Source organism: Lepidochelys kempii, chromosome 3 (genome assembly GCF_965140265.1).
Source record: "Lepidochelys kempii isolate rLepKem1 chromosome 3, rLepKem1.hap2, whole genome shotgun sequence".
Classification (NCBI taxonomy): Eukaryota; Metazoa; Chordata; order Testudines; family Cheloniidae; genus Lepidochelys; species Lepidochelys kempii.
This window is the reverse complement of record NC_133258.1, coordinates 103102329-103123790: the sequence shown is the minus strand read 5'-3', so window position 1 is coordinate 103123790 and position 21462 is coordinate 103102329. Positions and strand designations below refer to the sequence as shown.

General features: G+C 41.9%; 1 protein-coding gene across 6 annotated transcripts in view; it reads left to right on the top strand.

Moving 5' to 3' along the window:
* AHI1 (Abelson helper integration site 1) overlaps positions 1-20996 on the top strand; it is a 188633-nt gene extending 167637 nt beyond the window's left edge. For all 6 annotated transcript variants that reach the window (XM_073337381.1, XM_073337382.1, XM_073337383.1 and 3 more), the window contains 2 exons: positions 9075-9154; positions 18776-20996. In XM_073337381.1, coding sequence (XP_073193482.1) covers positions 9075-9154; positions 18776-18992 — 297 coding nt within the window. In that variant the 3' untranslated portion in view covers positions 18993-20996. The remainder of the gene's footprint in view (positions 1-9074; positions 9155-18775) is intronic.
* The last annotated feature ends 466 nt before the right edge of the window (positions 20997-21462 follow it).

Genomic DNA, 21462 nt, shown 5'->3' with positions numbered 1-21462 from the left:
GCATTCTACATAAAGCAAACAAAACCTTTCCTCAAGTCGACCCAATTGTTTGTCGCCATAGCCAACAGAATGAAGGGTCTTCCTGTTTTGTCCTGGATCACAGACTGCATTCGCACGTGCTATGAGTTGGCCAAGATTCCAGCCCCAGCAATCATGGCCCATTCAACCAGACCACAGGCATCTTCGACAGCCTTTCTGGCTCAGGTCCCTATCCATGAGATCCGCAAAGCTGCCACCTGGTCTTCAGTACACACATTTACAGCCCACTATGCTATTAACCAACAGGCCACGGATGATGCGGCCATCGGCAGAGCTGTTCTCCATTCATTCCATGACTCCTACCCTCCTCCTATGGTAAGCTTGGAAGTCACCTAATTGGAATGGACGTGAACAAACACTCAAAGAAAAGACGGTTACCTATCTTTTCGTAACTGTTGTTCTTCGAGATGTGTTGTTCACATCCATTACAATACCCACCCCCCCTTCCCCTCTGTTGGAGTCAACAGCAAGAAGGAACCAAGGGGGGATGTCGGGCCAGCAGGGTAATATATACACTGCCATGAGGGAGCCACTCTAGGGGGCTCCCCTGCCATCCAGAGGGGAGCTGCTAAGGGGAAAAGTTTCCAATGTTTGTGCACACGGCGCGCGCGTGCACCTAATTGTAATGGACGTGAACAACGCATCTCAAAGAACAACAGTTATGAAAAGGTCGGTAACAGTCTTTTCCTTCAGCCTTTGCTCATATGGCTTGTATTCCATCCTTTTGATCATCTTTGTTGTTCACCTCCTTTCCAGTTTCTCCACATCCTTTCTATACACTGCTGACCAAAACTGGACACAATAATTCATTTGAGGTCTAACCAGCACTGAGTAGAGTGGTATTATCACCTCCCATTACTTGAATGCTAGAGCTCTGTTAATGTACCATAAAATTGCATTTGCTTTTTTTGCAACAGCATCGCATTGCTAACTCATGTTGAGGTTGTGAATCACCACAACTCCCAGATTGTTCTCAGCAATGCTGCTGCCAAGCCAGTTATCCCGCATTCTGTATTTGTGCATTTGATTTTTCTCCCCTAAGTGTAGCACCCTACATTTGTGTGTGTTGAATTTCGTTTTGTTGTCTATAGCCCAGTTCTCTAACTTATCAAGATCCCTCTGAACTTTAGCTCTCTCCTCAAAACTGTTGACAATTCTCCTAGCTTTCAGAGTGGTAGCCGTGTTAGTCTGTATCAGCAAAAACAACGAGGAGTCCTTGTGGCACCTTAGAAACTAACAAATCTCCAAATAAATTTGTTAGTCTCTAAGGTGCCACAAGGACTCCTCGTTGTTTCTCCTAGCTTTGTGTCATCAGAAAATTTGATCAGTAGGGGTCTGGCCTGCATTCCATGTTCCCAAATGATTGGGGGAGAGAAACAGTGATTTAGATTTGGGGCAGTGGACTCGGAGCTGGAGGATCAACTGGGACTGGCTGGGCAAAGAGACTGTGAGCCAAGGGGGGAGCAGCTGGGACTGGAAGCTGTGTTAGGGGAGACTGGGAGCTAGTGAAGGAAATGGGGGTAGGACCAGGAGCTATTTGGCTTTTGGGGGGGATAGGAGGAACACTGATGCCAGATGAGGAGATTAGAGTAGGTTCTGGGGAGAGGTGAAGACTGGGACTAGGAACCAGTTGTGGGAAGGAGGTGGCGGCAGGGGAAGGAGAATCTGACAAGGAGCTGTAGTATAGGGGCAGAACTGTCACAGACTGGGCAAAGAGACTGAGACATGGAGTCAGGCCAGGGGAAAATCTGAGATTAGATGAGGAGCCCAGGAAGGAAGACTGGGTCTGGATAGTGGGAGAGGAAACACAGATTGGATGAGGAGCCAAGAGGGGGGAAATGGGTCTGCTGGGCAAGGAGACTTGCACTGGGGTGGCATGAGAGGCCTGAGTAGTGGAGAGTGGGACAAGGTGCCAGGTATGGAGAAGAGAGACTTGGGACAAGGACAGGTTGGAGGGGATGGGACACCAACACAGAAGCTCATTAATTTCTCATGAGCAACAGGGAGACTGATTACAGATTAGCTGTAGCTCACGAAAGCTTATGCTCAAATAAATTTGTTGGTCTCTAAGGTGCCACAAGTACTCCTTTTCTTTTTGCGGATACAGACTAACACGGCTGCTACTCTGAAACCTGTCAGTTTTGAAAGCATTTTGTGGTGACAGTAATAAGATCTTTAATTACATGAGGTTAGTTTGACCTCAGTTGTATGCAAGGTATTGGAACAAATTTTGAAAGAGAAAATAGTTAAGAACATACCAGTATGTGGGATAAAATATCAAATGGTTTTACAAAAGGTAGATCATGACAGACCAGCCTGATCTCTTTCTTTGAGAAGATGGATTGATTTTTATTTTATTTTTTTTAGACAAAAGCAATGCAGTAGATCTAATCTACCTTAATTTCAGTAAGGCATTTGATATAATTCCACATAGGAAATTATTCGTTAAATTGGAGAAGATGAGGATTAATATATGAATCAAGAGGTGGGTAAGGAACTGGTTAAAGAGAGACTACAATGAGTCATACTGAAAGGTGAACTGTCAGACTGGAGGGAGGTTATTAGAAGAGCTCCTCAATGATCAGTCTTAGGACCAATCTTATTTAACATTTTCATTAATTAATCTTGGCACAAAAAGTGGGAGTGTACTAATAAAATTTGCAGATGATGCAAAGTTGGGAGGTATTGCCAATGTGGAGGAGAAGTGGAATATCACAAGCAGATTTGAATGTCCAAAAAACTGGAGTAATAGAAATAGGATGAACTTTTATAGTGCAAAGTGAAAGGTCATGCAGGTAGGGATTGACAAGAATTTTTCCTATAAACTGGGGATGACTCGGTTGGAAGCGACAGAGGAGGAGAAAGACCTGGGTGTTTTGGTTGATCACAGGATGACTGAGCCACCGATGTGATGCAACCATGAAACAAGCTAATGCAATCGTAGGATGCATCAGGTGAGGTATTGCCAGTTAAGATAGGAAAGTGTTATTACCGTTCTACAAGACACTCGTGAGACCTTTGGTATAATTACATTGCTCAGGGGTGTGAAAAATCCACACCCCTGAGTGACATAATTATGCCGACCGTAACCCCCCATGTAGATAGTGATAGGTCGTTGGGAGAGCTTCTCCAGCTGACATAGCTACCGCCTCCTGTGAAGGTGGAGTATTAAACCAACAAGGGAGCTCTCTCCTGTCGGCTTAAACTAAATTCATCCTATTTCTATCAAACTGGAACATGTGCAGAGAAGGGCTACTAGGGTGATCAGAGGAATGGAAAACCTACCTTAGGGGACTTAAGGCAGTTGAATGCTGCCCTGGGAGAACTGGGTTCTATCCCTGCCTCTGCCAGAGTCCCTTTGTGATGCTAAGCAAGTCACTTAAACCAAACTTTCCAATGGGTGTTCACTCAATGCATGTTCCTTATTTTCTGGGCGCCTGACTTGAGGCTCCAGGGTCTGATTTGCAGACATGCTGAGCACTCACAATTGCAACTGAAATCAATGGGAGCTCTGCTTGAATATATAAAGTGCTATATAACAGTAACATCTCTGAAAAATTAGGTCATAGACATCTCAAATTGGGCACCCAAAATTATTGAATACTTTTGATACTTTAATCTCCCTGTGTCCCAGCGCCCATCTGTAAAATGGGGACACCACCATCTCATCTCAAGGGGTTTGGTGAAGATGAATAAATTAATGTTTATGAGGCACTTGGATCGTATAGTGATGACAACCATAGAAAAGCCAATGAGGAAATTAATCATTCTGACTTTATAGCAGGCTTTGAATAATATGCAGTAAATAAGGCCTAAGGCCACATATTGAACAATGAGGATAAAACAAAATGTTGAATAGCTGCTTATTAAGTGAGCACTGCCCAGCCTGTGCACTGAATGAGGCAGGGGTCCTGTTGGAAAATATCGTATGTGAGCATGTAATGAAAAACTACCCGAATGCATAGGCACAAGGGGGCGGAATTAAAACCTTCATTCTAGCATTTCCTAACCTTTGAGTACTTGACTTTACAACCTTAATAGTATTCACTATTATTTCTAGAAAAAAACTTAGAAGTATCTTATTGGAATTGTCTGTGATAAGGAGTAGGCTTTAATTAATTATTGATGCTTTCCCCCTTGTTTCTATAAGAAGAATAAAAAATAGCTTATTCCTTAGACAAGTTTTCATTATGTCTTCCTCTGCATGGCCAATAACTTCCTTTCTAAAATAGGAACTGTTCTAGTGTTACATTCCATTTAGAATTTCTGAGATTCTGTAAACAAATCCAGGATCACTCCACTGACAAGTGGGAGTATCTGAGTGTATTTGCATATCCCATCATTATAATCTTTACTAACATGGGATTTATTTGTTTTCTTTGTATCATCAGCTGGTCCTCACCAGCACAGAACCCTTTTAATTCCCCAGGAACGACAGGAAGACCATTCGCGTGCAGATTACTCAGCTTTTAAGTTTAACAAAAATGTGATTTTTAAAAATATGAAGAATACTGTATCAGACAGAAGTATGATAGAGCGTCACTAATCAATACCCGGGGGAAAGGCCCACTGTAGATTGGTGAAGCTTTATACTAGAGAGTTTTGAGTTTGGGGAAGAGACATCAGCATTGAGGGCTAATTAGAATTAATATATATTTATAATGTATTTCAGGGAGTGACCAGGAGGTGATGGGTGTGTTGCCCCATGTCTCATGGAGAACTAGATATTACTCGCACCAATCATGACTCTGGCAGAACCTCATTTGGCTGTGTTTCATTCTGAAAAACTCAACAATCCGTTTTTGGACTAGGTTCGCATTTTGCTGCAGTGCAGTTTAGTTAGGTTCTCCTGTCTTGTAAAGCAACATGTTTGATTGCAATATTAACAGAGTTAGGAGAGAGATTCCATTATTAAAGATTGTCTGTGTTTTCCTTTTTTGAAAATATGGAAGATGAAAAGCCTTAACTTCTTTCATGTGAGAAACTCCAAGAGAGTGACTTGGCCCAGTTCTGACTACAAGAAAAGGGAGTGTAAAAAGGAAAAAATAAACATCAGGAGGGTGTGAACATTGAAAAATGTAGTAATCACTCATAGTTGCACTCCCTTTAATGCACTCCATTGTATATCGTTATCAGACAGTGACAGTATGTTTCCTTCTTTTGTGTGCAGTCCCAAATTTTATATTATGTTAATGTAGATTTATGTGTAAATTCAACACAGAGAGGCTTTTTTCTGTCATAACCAGTACTCTTACACATTCATACACTGACTGGGTATGGTATTTTCTAACACTGTGATCCTGTCTGCACTGGCCAAGGAAACTGTTAGGACCGCTTCACAAGTCATGTGTGGTGATGGCTCATGTCTGAACATGGCCCTTGTTAGCAATGTGTATACATTAATTCTCTGGCCATTAGGGGCTTGATACTGCTCCCATTTAAGTCAGTAATAAAAGTCTCATTGACATGAAGGGAGCAGAATCAGCCATAGAATTAGGAGCTTACACATCTCTTTGTTTACTTTGCTTTAATTAATGTTATAGGGAAGCATGATCTAGTAGTTTGATTAAAGTCCAGGACTGGGACCCAGGAGATCTGCCACAGACTTACTGTAAGACCAGTCATTTAACATCCGTGCCTCAGTTTCCGCAGCTTCAGAATATGGGTGATAATACTTGACTGGGAAGTTGTGAGGCTTCATTCATTAATGTTTGTGAAGGACTTTAAGATCATTGATGGAAAGCTTTATTATCCCTGCTGATAAAATTTGTGGATGACACAAAGACTGGCAGAGTGGTAAATAATGGTGAGAACAGCACAGTCATCTGGATCACTTGGTAAACTGGACCCATTCAAATAAAATGTATTTTAATGCAGCCAAATGCAGTTATACATCTAGGAACAAGGAATGCAGACCAGATCTATAGAATGGGGAACTGTGTCTTGGAAAACAGTGACTCTGAACAGGATCTAGGAGTCATAAAAGACAAACAACTCGACAAGAGTTTCCAGTGCAATGCTGTGGCAAAAAGGGCTAGTGTGATCCTTGAATGTATAAGCAGGAGAGTAGGAGTAGGGAGGTGATTTTAACCCTGTGTATAGCACTAGTGAGACTAGACTATTGTATCCAGCTCTCATATCCACATTTTAAAAGGATGTTGAAAAATTGGTGAGGGTGCAGAAAAGAGACACAAAGATGATTCAGGGGCTGGAGAAAATGCCTCAAAGTGAGAGACTTAAAGGAGCTCAATCTGCTAATCTTATCAGAAAGAAGATTGAGAAGTTACTTGGTTACACTGAATAAGTACCTATAGGGGGAGAAAATATTAACTACAAAAGGACTCTTCAATCTAGTGGAGAAAGGCATAACAAGAGCCAATGGTGAGCAGAAGCCAGACAAATTCAAATTAGAAATAAGGCACAGATTTTTAGTACTGAGGGTGATTAACCACTGGAACAAATTACCAAGGGAAGGGGTGGATTCTCCATTTCTTAATGTCTTAAAATCAAAACTGAATGCCTTTTCTAGAGGATATGCTTTTAGCCAAATACTAGTAATTGGGCTTACTACAGGGTGATATTTAAGGGCCTGTGATATACAATAGGTCAGACTGGGTGATATAATGTTCTCTTCTTGCCTTAAATGCTATGAAAGTATCGAAGAGTAAAGTGTTGTTATTATTATTATTATTATTATTTCATTCTATAATAGTGAAGCAAGCCTAAGTTGTACTTTACAATAAGATCATATTGCCTTGAAGGCAATATTTGTTTTCTCTTATTTGTTTGAATTAGAGATGGCATGGCAATGGTATACCTCACCTATTAGCCCATACAAATGCTAATTACCAGTTGGCAGGCTATCAAAAGTTGTCCTTTCTTTCTTGACATCCTCCCAGAAGGTGCTTGCTGACTTTGAGAGTGCTATTTCCAGTAGTTACATCACTGTGTCAGCCACTCAGGAGGATCTTAAGGGCATTTTCTCTCCCAATACTATTGGTGGTTCTAGAGAGAGGATTTCAAAGAGAGTAATGTCAGAGAAAATGGCACGGCTATTTCCTGGAGAGATGAGGGTTGAGAGTGAAATGTGAGATTTACGAGCAGATAAGAGTAGCTGGGTAGGTCCATCATGATCTCTAATGTAAATCACTGGGTGTGGTGGGGTGATTTTAAGCACTAGAGTTGTTTGAAATGTCCATAATAAAACACAATGGAATGGGTTTTGCTTAGTTTCATTTTGAACTCAAAACATAACTTGATTTTGTTAAATCATAAGCTTGGTCCAAGTTTTATTGGATGAGTTCACTTTAAGTCCACGCTTCTCATAAGCTACCTGGAAAAACTTCTTTTTCAACTTAACCCCTTGCCCTCCTTCAGGCTCCGGTGTCTGAAAATCTCCATGGAGAGCACTATCCAATTTTCAGAGATTCGCCTGTTAGGCCTGTTGTCTTTCTGCCCACCCGTCTCATCCCAGAAAGATTTTTCTAGGGTGCAGAGCCCTGTCAATCTGCAGCAGAGAGACAAGAAAGCTTCCTGTTGCCACCATTATGTTGTTAAGCATGGAACAAGAGATGCCCCAAACGTCTTTGCATGGTTTTTTTAGCTAAAGGTGTAAGGCACTGTGGAGCTTCTTAGGCCTAAATGTGTCTATACTGCAAACAGAGGTGCAATTGCAGCTGAGGCAGACATACCCACCCTAGCTTCACTGTGTACAGCCCCGCCTGGAACCCTGGGTAGGTACTCACATTGCTAGCCTGTGCCAGGGTCCATGCCAGTACATCATCACTGCTAGATTCAAGCTAGTGAGGGTATTCCTATTCAAGCTGTAGTCACACCTGTGATGGTCATGCGGAATTACCCTAAGCGTACATCTATAGTGCAGCTGAAAGTGGTCATTTGAAGCTCAGTAGATGTACATGTGCTAGCTCTGTTTGAACTAGCATGCTAAAAATAGCAGTGTGGCTGCAGTGGCTTGAACTAGCTGCTCAAGTACCATCTGAAATCCTCGGTACATACTCAGGTGGCTAGCCTAAGATGCTGGCCATGCTACGATGGCCATGCTGCTATTTTTTGCAGATGAGCTTGATCAGAACTAACATGTGTACATCTGCCTGAGCTGGGAATTACACCCCGCAGCTGCGGTGTAGACTTAACCTAAGACTCAGTACTTCAGTTGTGGGAGTAAGTGCTGCATGGTGAGAGGTATGTGTTGCATTCCAGGACAGCTGTTCTGAGTAAGATTTGGGGAGAGAGAGTGAAGCAGCAGGCTTTCCAGTTGTGCCCTCTTCTCTCCTTCATGAAAATTCAACAGTAAGGAACGGCCACTAGAGGCCCGTGAAGACTCCAGGAGGAGGAGCAGGCAGTAGTGTCCTCTGCCTTGGAAGACTTCAGACCTTGGGAGGAGGAAGTTACAAGCCACACTGAGCCATTCCTCCCTATTTCTAAGAGGAGTTCTTGTGGTAAAGGAGTGTCCCAGTCCTATTAGGAGTAGAAGAGGTTTTTGGATGTGAAGTGCAAACTGGGCTGACACTCACTGGTTTCATAAGAAACTAGAGAATTTTGCGTGAATTCACGTTGCGTTTTGAGTCTGTACGAACCCTAACCTCCAAACGAACCAGAAGAGATTTGAACCACTTTGAACAAAATCTGCTATGAAGTGAAGCAGGCCGCTTTTGCACTAGTTAAGGCTGAGATGGGATGACTCCTCAGCATTCTTCAGTTACTAATTCAGTAGCTGAAATAAATTTAATCCCTTACAGACTATGTGCATTTTAAGATTCATTCAAGCAAAGATTCATAACCCGTTGTTTTTGCCACACACCTGAAAACTGTCTTTGTTTGCAAGGAGTTGTTAAGCAGGGGGCTGTTTCCTTGTTTTTAACCACATAGGAGTGAACACTTCATGGCTGATAGACATTCTTTTTTCAGACTGGGTATATTCTCTCCTTATTCAGGAAGCTGGTGGCTTTTCAATGTACATGTGTTAGCCCCATTGTCTTTCTTCTTTCTACCTTCCTGCTTGTTTTCTTTTGCAGATGTCAGCAGTCATCACCGAGTCAGGGGACCTGAAATTTATCTCAGAGCATGACACAGATATAGACTCACCTGTGACACAGTAAGCAACAAATCATTCAAAGCAATTTGCAGTGTTATTTCTACAACTCCTCTTAAGAAACTGAGATATTGTCCGGGGGGGAGGGGAGGTTACTTTGTTCTTTTAAGCGAGACAGCAAAACAAGAAGTTAAAATTAGGATAATTGGTCTAGAGAAGTGTTTAAGAAAAATAAAGTGAAAAGGAAATAATGGTTTGTTGTACTTTTTTGCATAGGTATGTTACAGAGATACTGTAAGGAGTATAGTGTAAGGGAGTTGAGCTGTAATCCAGAGGTGCGGGATTGCCTTGAAACATCCCTCAGCTCTTTTGATTAACCCATATTGTTATGAGCTGCCAACTACTTTCTGCACCTTCTAAGAATTAATTAATGTAAATTGAATGAGTTTGTCACATGTAAGGAAGACAAACAAACCAGCATCTTTCATTATTACATTTGTATTTTAAGTGTGTGTGTGTACACATATATATGTAGCTACACAATGTGTGAAACTTTGAAATAAATAAGATCTAAACATTTTGCACAAGATTTTCCTTGTGGATGCATAAATACTTGCTTTTCCATGTCATCTTCATGTTATCCTAACTGTTATTTTAAGTATCTGCATTCGTTTATTTTTGAAGAATACCTAGAAAATACTTATGTTCCTTGTCATTAACTTTTTTAGCCGATACATAAATGCAAACCACCTACTGAAAGGGAGAGCTGATCATATAATAACCTATGCTTGAGTGTTAGAGATGGTTTTTTATCTCTAATTTTAACCATGTCTCAAAACCGTCATTGCTAGGGCTCCATCTTTGTGTCTATATTCAGAAATAAATGGTTAAGGGAAAGTTTGCTTAACACTCATGTGCCATAAGAAAAGGGGCTATACAACTGCACCGTGACACAATATGAGGTTGCATTTTGAGCATAATTGTATTAAAAGGATTGTGTTCAAGAAGAAAATACATGGTTTAGGAGGAGTACAAACAAACTTGATACAGTTTTTTAAAGACAGGACTCGGACCACGGTATGACAGGACTGCATAGTTAAAAATTCAGCAAAGGTGATTTTTTTTTTAGCATCTGCAGAGTAGTGTAGGACCAGGGATTTATGAAATATGGAATTCACAAAGAATATGATCTAATTCAGGGTTTGGGGGGCATTACTAGGTATAAAATGTTCATTTAAAAGAGAACTAAACACATCATGAGAGTAGGGTCACATTAGCAATCTGGTTCAGATGCTGGATCATATGAGGGAAATAAAAAGCCTAAGGGTATGTGTATACTACCCGCCGGATCGGCAGGCAGCAATTGATTCAGCGGGGGTCGATTTATCGCATCTAGTCTAGATGCGATAACTCGATCCCCGAGCGCTCTCCCGTCGACTCCTGCACTCCACCGCCGTGAGAGGCGCAAGCAGAGTCGACGGGGGAACAGCAGCAGTCGTCTCACCGCAGTGAAGACACCACGGTGAGTAGGTCTAACTACGTCGACTTCAGCTACGTAACTTAGATTGATCCCCCCCCAGTGTAGACCAGGCCGAAGAAACCTTTCAGCTGCAGTTCAGAAAGGTGTTGGATGCCTGAGTCATCAGACTTTAAATTCTAGCAGTCTCTCTTCCTGCGCAGCAGGGAGTAGGCATGTCACAGAGATGCCACTCCAAACATGAGAGGGACTGAAGGGCCTGCTACTCAGTGAGGGGGGAAAGACAATAACAGAAAATGTGGAAATGGCAGGGGTGCGTAATGACTTCTTTGTTTCGGTTTTCACCAAGAATGTTGGTGGCGATTGGACGTCTAACATAGTGAATGCCAGTGAAAATGAGGTAGGATCAGAATCTAAAATAGGGAAAGAACACGTCAAAAATTACTTAAAGTTAGATGTCTTCAAATCACCAGGGCCTGATTAAATGCATCCTAGAATACTCAAGGAGCTGACTGAGGAGATATCTGAGCCATTAGCAATTATCTTTGAAAAGTCATGGAGGACGGAAGGCATTCCAGAAGACTGGAAAAGGGCAAATATACTGTCCATCTATAAAAAGGGAAATAAGGATAACTGGGGGAATTACAGACCAGTCAGCTTAACTTCTGTATCCAGAAAGATAATGAAGCAAATAATTAAGAAATCAATTTGCAAACACCTAGAAGATAATAAGGTGATAAATAACAGTCAGCATGGATTTGTCAAGAACAAATCGTTTTAAACCAACCTGACAGCTTTCTTTGACAGAGTAACAAGCCTTGTGGGGGGGAAGTGGTAGGTGTGGTATATCTTGACTTCAGTAAAGCTTTTGATACTATCTCACATGATCTTCTCATAAACAAACTAGGGAAATACAACCTAGATGGAGCTACTATAAGGTGGGTGCATAACTGGTTGGAAAATCATTCCCAGAGAGTAGATATTAGTGGTTCGCAGTCATGCTGGAAGGTCATAATGAGTGGGGTCCTGCAGGGATCGGTTCTGGGTCCGGTTCTGTTCAATATCTTCATCAATGATTTAGATAATGGCATAGAGAGTACACTTATGAAGTTTGCGGATGATACTAAGCTGGGAGGGGTTGCAAGTGTTTTGGAGGACAGGTTTAAAATACAAAATGATCTGGACAAACCGGAGAAATGGTCTGAAGTAAATAGGATGAAATTCAATAAGGACAAATGCAAAGTACTCCACTTAGGAAGGAACAATCAGTTGCACACATACTAAATGGGAAATGACTGCGTAGGAGGGAGTACTGCGGAAAGGGATCTGGGGGTATAGTGGATCACAAGCTAAATATGAGTCAACAGTGGAACGCTGTTGCAAAAAAAGGAAACCTCATCATTTCAGGATGTATTAGCAGGAGTATTGTAAGCAAGACACGAGAAGTAGTAATTCTGCTCTACTCAACGCTTATTAGGCCTCAACTGGAGCATTGTGTCTAGTTCTGGGTGCCACATTTCAGGAATGTGGACAAATTGGAGAAAGTCCAGAGAAGAGCAACAAAAATGATTAAAGGTCTAGAAAACATGACCTATGAGAGAAGATTGAAAAAACTGGGTTTGTTTAGTCTGGAGAAGAGAAGACTGAGAGGGGATATAACAGTTTTCAAGTACATAAAAGGTTGTTATAAGGAGGAGGGAGAAAAATTGTTAATCTTAACCTCTGAGGCTAGGACAAGAAGCAATGGGCTTAAATTGCAGCAAGAGCTGTTTAGGTTGGACATTAGGAAAAACTTCCTAGCTGTCAGGTTGGTTAAACACTGGCATAATTTGCCTAGGGGAGATTGTGGAATCTCCATCATTGGGGATTTTTAAGAGCAGGTTGGACAAACACCTGTCAGGGACGGTCTAGATAATACTTAGTCCTGCCTTGAGTGCAAGGGACTGGACTAGATGACTGCACAAGGTCACTTCCAGTTCTGTGATTCTGTGTCATTACTGTCCTGTTTGGGCAGGCAGCAGTGCTGCAGAGAGGGTTAGTTCTCAGGCTTTAAGGATGCTGAGGCCATTTGAACGTGATAATAGGAGTGGGAGAGACACTCCGGCTCAAAATCTGCTGCTACACCTTGACAGGAAGGAGCTAATTTAGAAGGGAAGGGGATTACATTAAAAAATGAGCAGGCAAGTTTTGTACAGTGCTAGTTTCTCAGGGACACATTAGGGTTTTTTTAAACCTTTAGTTTTCTTCCTGATGTTTTGCCTTTTCTAACAGGTTTCAGAGTAGCAGCCGTGTTAGTCTGTATCCGTAAAAAGAAAAGGAGGACTTGTGGCACCTTAGACTAACAAATTTATTTGAGCGTAAGCTTTCATGAGCTACAGCTCACTTCATCGGATGCATGCAATGGAAAATACAGTGGGGAGATTTTATATACACAGAGAACATGAAACAATGGGTGTTACCATACACACTGTAATGAGAGTGATCAGGAAAGGTGAGCTATTACCAGCAGGAGAGCGGGGCGGGGGGGGCGGGGGGGACCTTTTGTAGTGATAATCAAGGTGGGCCATTTCCAGCACTTTACAAGAACAGTAGGAGGGGAAATAAACATGGGGAAATAGTTTTACTTTGTGTAATGACACATCTATTCCCAGTCTTTATACAAACCTAAATTATTTGTATCCAGTTTGCAAATTAATTCCAATTCAGCAGTCTCTCATTGGAGTCTGTTTTCAAAGTTTTTTTATTGAAGAATTGCCACTTTTAGGTCTGTAATCGAGTGACCAAAGAGATTGAAGTGTTCTCCGACTGGTTTTTGAATGTTATAATTCTTGATGTCTGATTTGGATCCATTCATTCTTTTACGTAGAGACTGTCCAGTTTGGCCAATGTACATGGCAGAGGGGCATTGCTGGCACATGATGGCATATATCACATTGGTAGATGCGCAGGTGAACAAGCCTCTGATAGTGTGGCTGATGTGATTAGGCCCTATGATGGTGTCCCCTGAATAGATATGTGGACACAGTTGGCAACGGGCTTTGTTGCAAGGATAGGTTCCTGGGTTAGTGTTTTTGTTGTGTGGTGTGTGGCTGCTGGTGAGTATTTGCTTCAGGTTGGGGGGCTGTCTGTGAGCAAGGACTGGCCTGTCTCCCAAGATCTGTGAGAGTGATGGGTCATCCTTCAGGATAGGTTGTAGATTCTTGATGATGCGTTGGAGAGGTTTTAGTTGGGGGCTGAAGGTGATGGCTAGTGGCATTCTGTTATTTTCTTTGTTGGGCCTGTCCTGTAGTAGGTAACTTCTGGGTACTCTTCTGGCTCTGTCAATCTGTTTCTTCACTTCAGCAGGTGGGTATTGTAGTTATAAGAACGCTTGATAGAGATCTTGTAGGTGTTTGTCTCTGTCTGAGGGGTTGGAGCACATGCGGTTGTATTGTAGAGCTTGGCTGTAGACAATGGATCATGTGGTGTAGTCTGGATGAAAGCTGGAGGCATGTAGGTAAGTTTAGCGGTCAGTAGGTTTCCGGTATAGGGTGGTGTTTATGTGACTAATTCTGCTGTCAGGGTGCCAGTGCCTGAGATGATGGGGCTTCCAGGATTTCCAGGTTTATGGATCTTGGGTAGCAGATAGAATACCCCTGGTCGGGGCTCTAGGGGTGTGTCTGTGAGGATTTGTTCTTGTGCTTTTTCAGGGAGTTTCTTGAGCAGATGGTGTAGTTTCTTTTGGTAACCCTTAGTGGGATCAGAGGGTAATGGCTTGTAGAAAGTGGTGTTTGAGAGCCGCTGAGCAGCCTCTTGTTCATATTCCGACCTATTCATGATGACGACAGCACCTTCTTTGTCAGCCTTTTTGATTATGATGTCAGAGTTTTTTCTGAGGCTGTGGATGGCATTGTGTTCTGCATGGCTGAGGTTATGGGGCAAGTGATGCTGCTTTTCCACAATTTCAGCCTGTGCATGTCGGCGGAAGCACTCTATGTAGAAATCCACTCTGTTTCGACCTTCAGGAGGAGTCCACCCAGAATCCTTCTTTTTGTAGTCTTGGTAGGACTACAAAATCAGCGGCACTGCTATGGGTACCCGCATGGCCCCACAGTATGCCAACATTTTTATGGCTGACTTAGAACAACACTTCCTCAGCTCTCGTCCCCTAATGCCCCTACTCTAATTGCGCTACATTGATGACATCTTCATCATCTGGACCCATGGAAAAGAAGCCTTTGAGGAATTCCACCATGATTTCAAAGGTCCCCCGCCACCCACTCTCTTGCTGGTAATAGCTCACCTTTCCTGATCACTCTTGTTACAGTGTGTATGGTAACACCCATTGTTTCATGTTTTCTGTGTATATAAAATCTCCCCACTGTATTTTCCACTGCATGCATCTGATGAAGTGAGCTGTAGCTCACGAAAGCTTGTGCTCTCATAAATTTGTTAGTCTCTAAGGTGCCACAAGTCCTCCTTTTCTTTTTGCCTTTTCTGACATCATGGGGAGAGCTGCTTTTGAGCCTAAAACAACATTCTTCTCAAGTTCCTGTGCCATCTTGAAAGAAACAGGAAAGCAGCCAGTTGTGCATGTAAATATAGCTGCAAAGAAAGAGATTGTGACGTTATTCCACACAAAAATTCATGTCTTAGACAAGAGTTCAGCCATGAGAGATAAAAACACAGGCAGGATTCAGGAGATTGATCTGTGGGTCAGAGTCCTTGAAAATACATGATCTGGACTGGATGCCAAGATTCATGATTTCTTAAGACAGCAGTGCCTACCTTGTTGAGACAGTATGGAAGGATGATGTCATTCATGCATTTCTAATTGTTCTTCGACTAGCTCCTGCACTTTCCCACTCATGGGATGCTCTGGAGTACAGCTCCTGGTGGTGGAACATTTCATAAGTTTTCTCCAGAGTGCTCTTATGCCCCCTCCTCTCCTGCCTTCACTGTTCCTGAATATTCTGAGAGGGAGGCTATTAAAAGGAGTCATGGCACTCCAGCCACCTCAGTTCCTTCCAAACACAGAAGCAGAAAAACCAAGAACCTCTCCAGATTGATCCATCCTCTTTGAGGACTTGGTGCCTTAGTTAGATTTTTTTTTTTAGTTAGGATTAATATTAGAAATTTTAGCTTATTTGTTTTCTTTATTAAGAGTATTTCTTTTTTTAGTGTTTATTAGAACCAACGCCTCAGTTCAGGTATCCATGGCAGATCTGAAGATGAAGAGACCAGGGTTTAAGAGTTGTGCCACTTGTCGTGCTGTATTCCCACTTTGGATGCCCATACCAGGCGTCTGGCTTGCTTAGGGGAAGGAATGCTCTCCTGCATGGTGCGCAGTCTGCAACACCTTCATCCCAAGAGCTCACAAAGAGCGTCAGAGCCAGCACCAAGCCTTAGTACTTCAGGAGGCCCAAGCAGCCAAACCCTACCCACCTCTGTGAGTGCAGAAAGGCCCGTGTCAGCCCCTACCCCCTCAGGCAATAAAAAGCTCAAGATGCTGCTGAGTAATGTCCTCTGCTCCTTGAGTGACAGCAAAATCTTCAGTACCAAAGGATCCTAAGCCATCAGATCCCAGTTCGAGACACAAATGGAACCCCATATGTGTTAGCAGAGCCAGTCCTAGTGGGAGCACCCCTTCACATCCAGCACCTCTGTTCCAGATAAGATTATGGTTTGAGATATTGCACCTGTTAGCAGGGCTGAGCACCATTCCAGATCCCTCTTGGATCCTTTGGTCAGTTGTGAAAACACCTGGGGCGAAAGGTTAAGGCTATGGCACAGTGAAAATGCCTATAGAAGTGTCATGCCACTAATGCAACAACAATATCCGTTCTGGATCTTGGTTCTGACTCCTTGGTGCCATCAACAGATATCAGATCCTCAGTCTAACATTGTAGTAACATTGTAGAATTAGATTGTGACAGACAGGTTAAATTACCACTGCGGTTCCCAAGAAAGCATATCAGGGCAAATGCTACACTGATGCTCTACACAGTTCACATAGATACAGACCATGCTCTTACCCTAGTAAGTACTATGATAAGGAACCTGAAGCAAAATATTGGCAGGACTGGCAATTCCCTCCTTGTGCCAGATGACCTTACTGGTTCTCACCTAGGTGTTATGGGGATGGTGAACACACTTGTCCTTACAGGGATCAGTCCCCTCAGATAGGTCAGGGGAAGCTTCATACATTGAATCTTCTGCTCCCATATCAATCTGCGTCACTGGGCTATAGGATCCCCTCCCATCAGTAGTCCCAGAAACCCTTTCAGAGAAAGAACCAATGGGACCCATGGAATTCCAGGACACACATCTAGAGCCTGCTGATGAGACCTCTCCTGATAACGTAGAAGTTGCTCCGGCATCTTCCCTATCAGAAGATGCCATTCAGTTTCATGAACTGTTTGTCACAGTGGCTTCGATTTCAGCTCTCAATTGCAGGAGTGTGAAGATATGTTACATGGAATTCTATCCACATATTTACAAAACATTATGCAGTAGACCCAGCCTCCCATTCAGATGCTCACTTTGGTACAATGGTACTTCAGTCATTATATAATTAGGACTCCATGTCCCACCTTCCGCACATGTCAGAACTGCATATCAAATTATTCCATGAGTGGGGATGTACACAGGCCACTTGAAGAAGAGTTAAAAATGAAGGTCACTCACCTGGAACTAGAGATCTTAAAGATGGACCCTGCACGTTCACAGTCCCTGCCTACCTTCCTATTTTCTCCAAAGTCCTAGTGTAATCTTGGACCTGAGGAGGAGGTGGTACAAAGAGTTGTGGTGGCCAGAATGCCTTGCCCCTTTTTTATAGCCTCCTGCTCAGAATGTTCAGGATCAGTGACGGTGAGGGCTCTCCACGAGGCACTGCTGTCAAATATTTCGTGCTCAGAGCCATAGGCATCGACTCTTTGGGTGCTCTGGGGCTCAAGTACCCATTGAAAAAAAAAAGGGAGTGCTGAGCACCCACAAGACACCAGTAGGTGGCAGGAGCATATACATGGCACACAGTGAAACTGGAAGGTGGAAAGTACCCACTGGCAAAAACAAAAGTCAGCACCTGTGCTCGGAGCTGCACTGCTAGCACATCCCGGGGTGTGGCTGTGCACAGTCCATCTCAAAAGAACTGCGTTTACAGGAGAATAACCTTCATTTCTTTAGCAAGATTACCATTTGAAGGGCTTGCATATGAAAGCTTATTGCACTAAAGCAGTATCACCAACATCAACTATTGTTCTGCCTTGCAACCTCCAGGGCAGCTACATGAAGCTCTTTATGTGCTTTGGACTTCAGTCATCCACGCTTATTATTTATTCATTTGTACTGTGGTAGCACTTGGAGACCTGGTCATGGACCCAGACCCCATAATGCTGAGCACTATGCAAACACAGATCAAAGAGATGGTCCCTGACCCAAAGAACTTACAGTCTAAACTAAGTCATTATTTAAGTAAGGTTACATCAACTTCTTCCCAGAACAGAGGGTCCATGACTTTGCCTTGATGAGGGTTGCAGCACTACAATGCACTCAAATTCCTGCTCCATTTGCAGGTCTGCAGATGGCCATCGCAACCCGTAATTGGGTGGCAGCAGTTGGGGAGGGTACATAAGAAAACTGGCTTGATTCATGGTGTGTTTGGTGCTTATGTGAAGTGCCCAGTACATTAGTGGACATGAAAGCAGCTTGTATTTCTGTAAATACGTCCTAGTTCAGATACTTAAAATGACCAGATGAGTTATTCCACTCTGCATGATTTTCCTAGAGTGGGTGAATGAATAAATAAACCGGGAATCTCTCTTTGACTGGAATATTGTGGAAATCAAAGTTGGAGGATGACCAATATTCTGTAATGGCTCTTTGGAGGGGGCCAGAGGATTGATAATTTGACACTTTTAAAATAATTAAACTTATTGATTACTCAAGGCTCTAGTTAGTTTTAAAAATCATGGGCAGCTGTCATCAAACAGGACAGTTAGAACATATGTTGCAATGGATTTGGAATAGAGACTACCATACTTGGTTCTAGTGCTTTTGTCTGTTTTGGTTCTGCAGTAGCAAAGTAGTACTTACAGCTGTTTCACCACTATACTCAAGGGGGAAAGGCAGACAATTGTTTTAGCATGTCAGCTGTGGTTGGAAATAGCTCTAAACTTTAGCTAATTCTGTATGTTTCTTATCCTCCTTCTCTCCCCCTCCCCCAATAGAATTACGAAGAAGAAGAAGAAAAGGATACTGAAGAATGAAACAATAGAGAGTCAGCCAAATGTAATGGCTCTTGACACCCTTGCATCATCAATTACCGCTAACAGCATTGAAAACAATCCTAGAACACATGGGTTAGAACTGAAGAAGAAGAAAAGAGCAGTGAAAAGCTCAAGTACAAGTGGAAAGACAAATGTTGCCTTTGAGCCTGACAGTTGAAGTGTAGTCATCATTTAACTCCAGATATAGGTGTCGCATTCAGAATATTGTATGCAAAAAAATGGATTTGAATGGGATTTATGCTGAAATGATGATCTCACTTTCAGGATAAAAAAACATTGAAAACCAAAACATTAAACATAGACAAACACACAAAATTCCCCCATACTCCTCTCAAGACATGCCATGTCATATAGAGCCTAATTCTGCAAGGAACCTGGCACCTCCAGCTCTTACTGATGTTAACGAAATTGGAGTATCCAGCAGTTCACAGGATTGGGCTCCTGGACAGTTCAAGCCTGAAGTTTGGCTCTCATATTTCCCAAAAGCAGCATTTACAGATGCATTCTGAAATAATCTAAATCCCGATTCTGCTACCTTTCTCATGCTGACTAGAATTTTACTGTTGGAAAAATTCCCATTGACTTCAATGGGCGTTGGATCCAGGCCATTTTTGAGCATGAGCAAAGGTGATAGACTGAAGTCCAAAGTTGTTAGTACTCTGTGACCTAAAATTAAACAAGCTTGACCACAATAGAAGGTTTTGTGTTAGCAATTTTGATTTTTTTGCAAGTAAAAAGACAGACGGTATTCTGTATGTAGCATGTGACCACTCTGAAAGAATCTTACACGGGTCTACATGAAAACACACTTTTTATGTCTTCCTTTTGTTGAGTATTCACTTTGGACTAGATTTTGCAACCCTTGTTTTTATTGGTGAACACCTACTCATGCAAGTAAATTGACTTCAGTGGAACAACTTTCAAATAAAGCTCACCAACATGAGTAAGGATTGGAAACTTCATCTTTTTGGTACATTGATTTTTAAAATGAAGGCTTTTTATACATCTATAAATGTGCACTAAAACTTTGTAAAACTCAGTTTTTGCTGCACTGAGAGCAGCATTGCCAAATATATTTTACTTTATTTTGAAGAAAGGTTTCATATCAAAATGGGTAGTTTATTTTATGCTGTGTGTAGTATTTAATTCCTTTATATGTTTAGTTTATTTTTGAAAATAATGGCACTATGTTGTGAACCATTATTAATTATTTCAATAACTTCTTACAATACTATCATTTTACATTTGACATTAAATGAAATACTTTCCATCAGTTAATGCTGGTATTTTTTCTGACTGATGGTGTCCAGTTTATTTTTACTCTGCTAGGAAAATCTTCCCCCTCCCCCTCTGAAGCAATAAATAATATAAAATTAGAAAACCCTTATTTAGTAGACAGGGCACTTGATTCCATTAAAAAAAGAAGTGAGAATAACCATGTTGGGCACTGATGTGTGAAATGCACCCAGATGCAAAGGACTAGTTGCCATATATTATAGTGTCATCCCTGCACATGTTTTGAAGACATAAAATATGTAAACATGTTTCGGTTGGGTAAAACTCCTCAGGAAAAAATCCTTTGTTCAGGGGCATTGTTAAATGCTCTGTTTGCCCAGTGTGTGTGTGTGTGTGTGTATGCAAATCCCATATTATCCTAAACAGGAGTTACATGTGTGCACTGGGGTGATAATGAACTCCTATGTGTGTGTTTCCCTAGCCATATATTATAAAAGCATATTATTCCTGTGTAGTGAAACTGCTTAATATTTTAGCCTGGCTTCTTGTCAAGCTGCTGTTGAAATACAGCCCAGCTGCCACTTCAGTGAGGTGTGTAGGATTTAATGCTTTATGAAAGGAAAATGTCAGCATCTTCTGACTTTAAAAATGTCATTGGTCACATTTAAAGATAAGGGCAAAGCATGACATCAGGCTACACCACTGATGTAAGGGTGAGCAGAGCAGTAGCCAAGAGCTGGGTGCTCCTTTGGAAAGCCTAGTAAAATGTTGATTTGGCATTGTGGATGCTGAAGATAAAAATAACACTTCAGATACACACCAGAGAGAAATGGTAGTTCTAATCAAAGGCACAGTGCCTCCTTTCATGCTTGGAACTAGGGCTCCAATTATGTTCACTGCTCTGAAGCTAAACAGAGCTGCTTTGCCACACTTTCCAAATTGAGAGAGGAGAGGCAGAAGACGTGTCTTCCAAGGCATGGTTCCAACTCACAGTTAAGCGGAGAAATCCAATAAAAGACCCAACATGAAAATTTATGGAGTTGGAAATATACTTTTAAAAACTGTTTTGTTACTATTCTCATTATTACAGAATCACTGGCTTTATTTGCATTATCCTTTTCTCCCTGCCTCATGAAGGTTAGGTTCTTTTACTGCTTTGTATTCCTTCAGTGCAGTGTTAGAGTGAACTGCATTTACTTCAGAGGAAATGAGAAAGAACAAAGATCTGGATTTAACAAAACAACTCTTCTGAGCCATTTTCAATATCCAAATTAGGAGAGTCAGATTAAGATTATTATTAACCTTTTAAACTAGTACATATCAGGAGATAATATCAAGGACTTGTAGTTTTTACCTGTGTTTAGAAATGTAGCCAATGCATTCATTTTAAA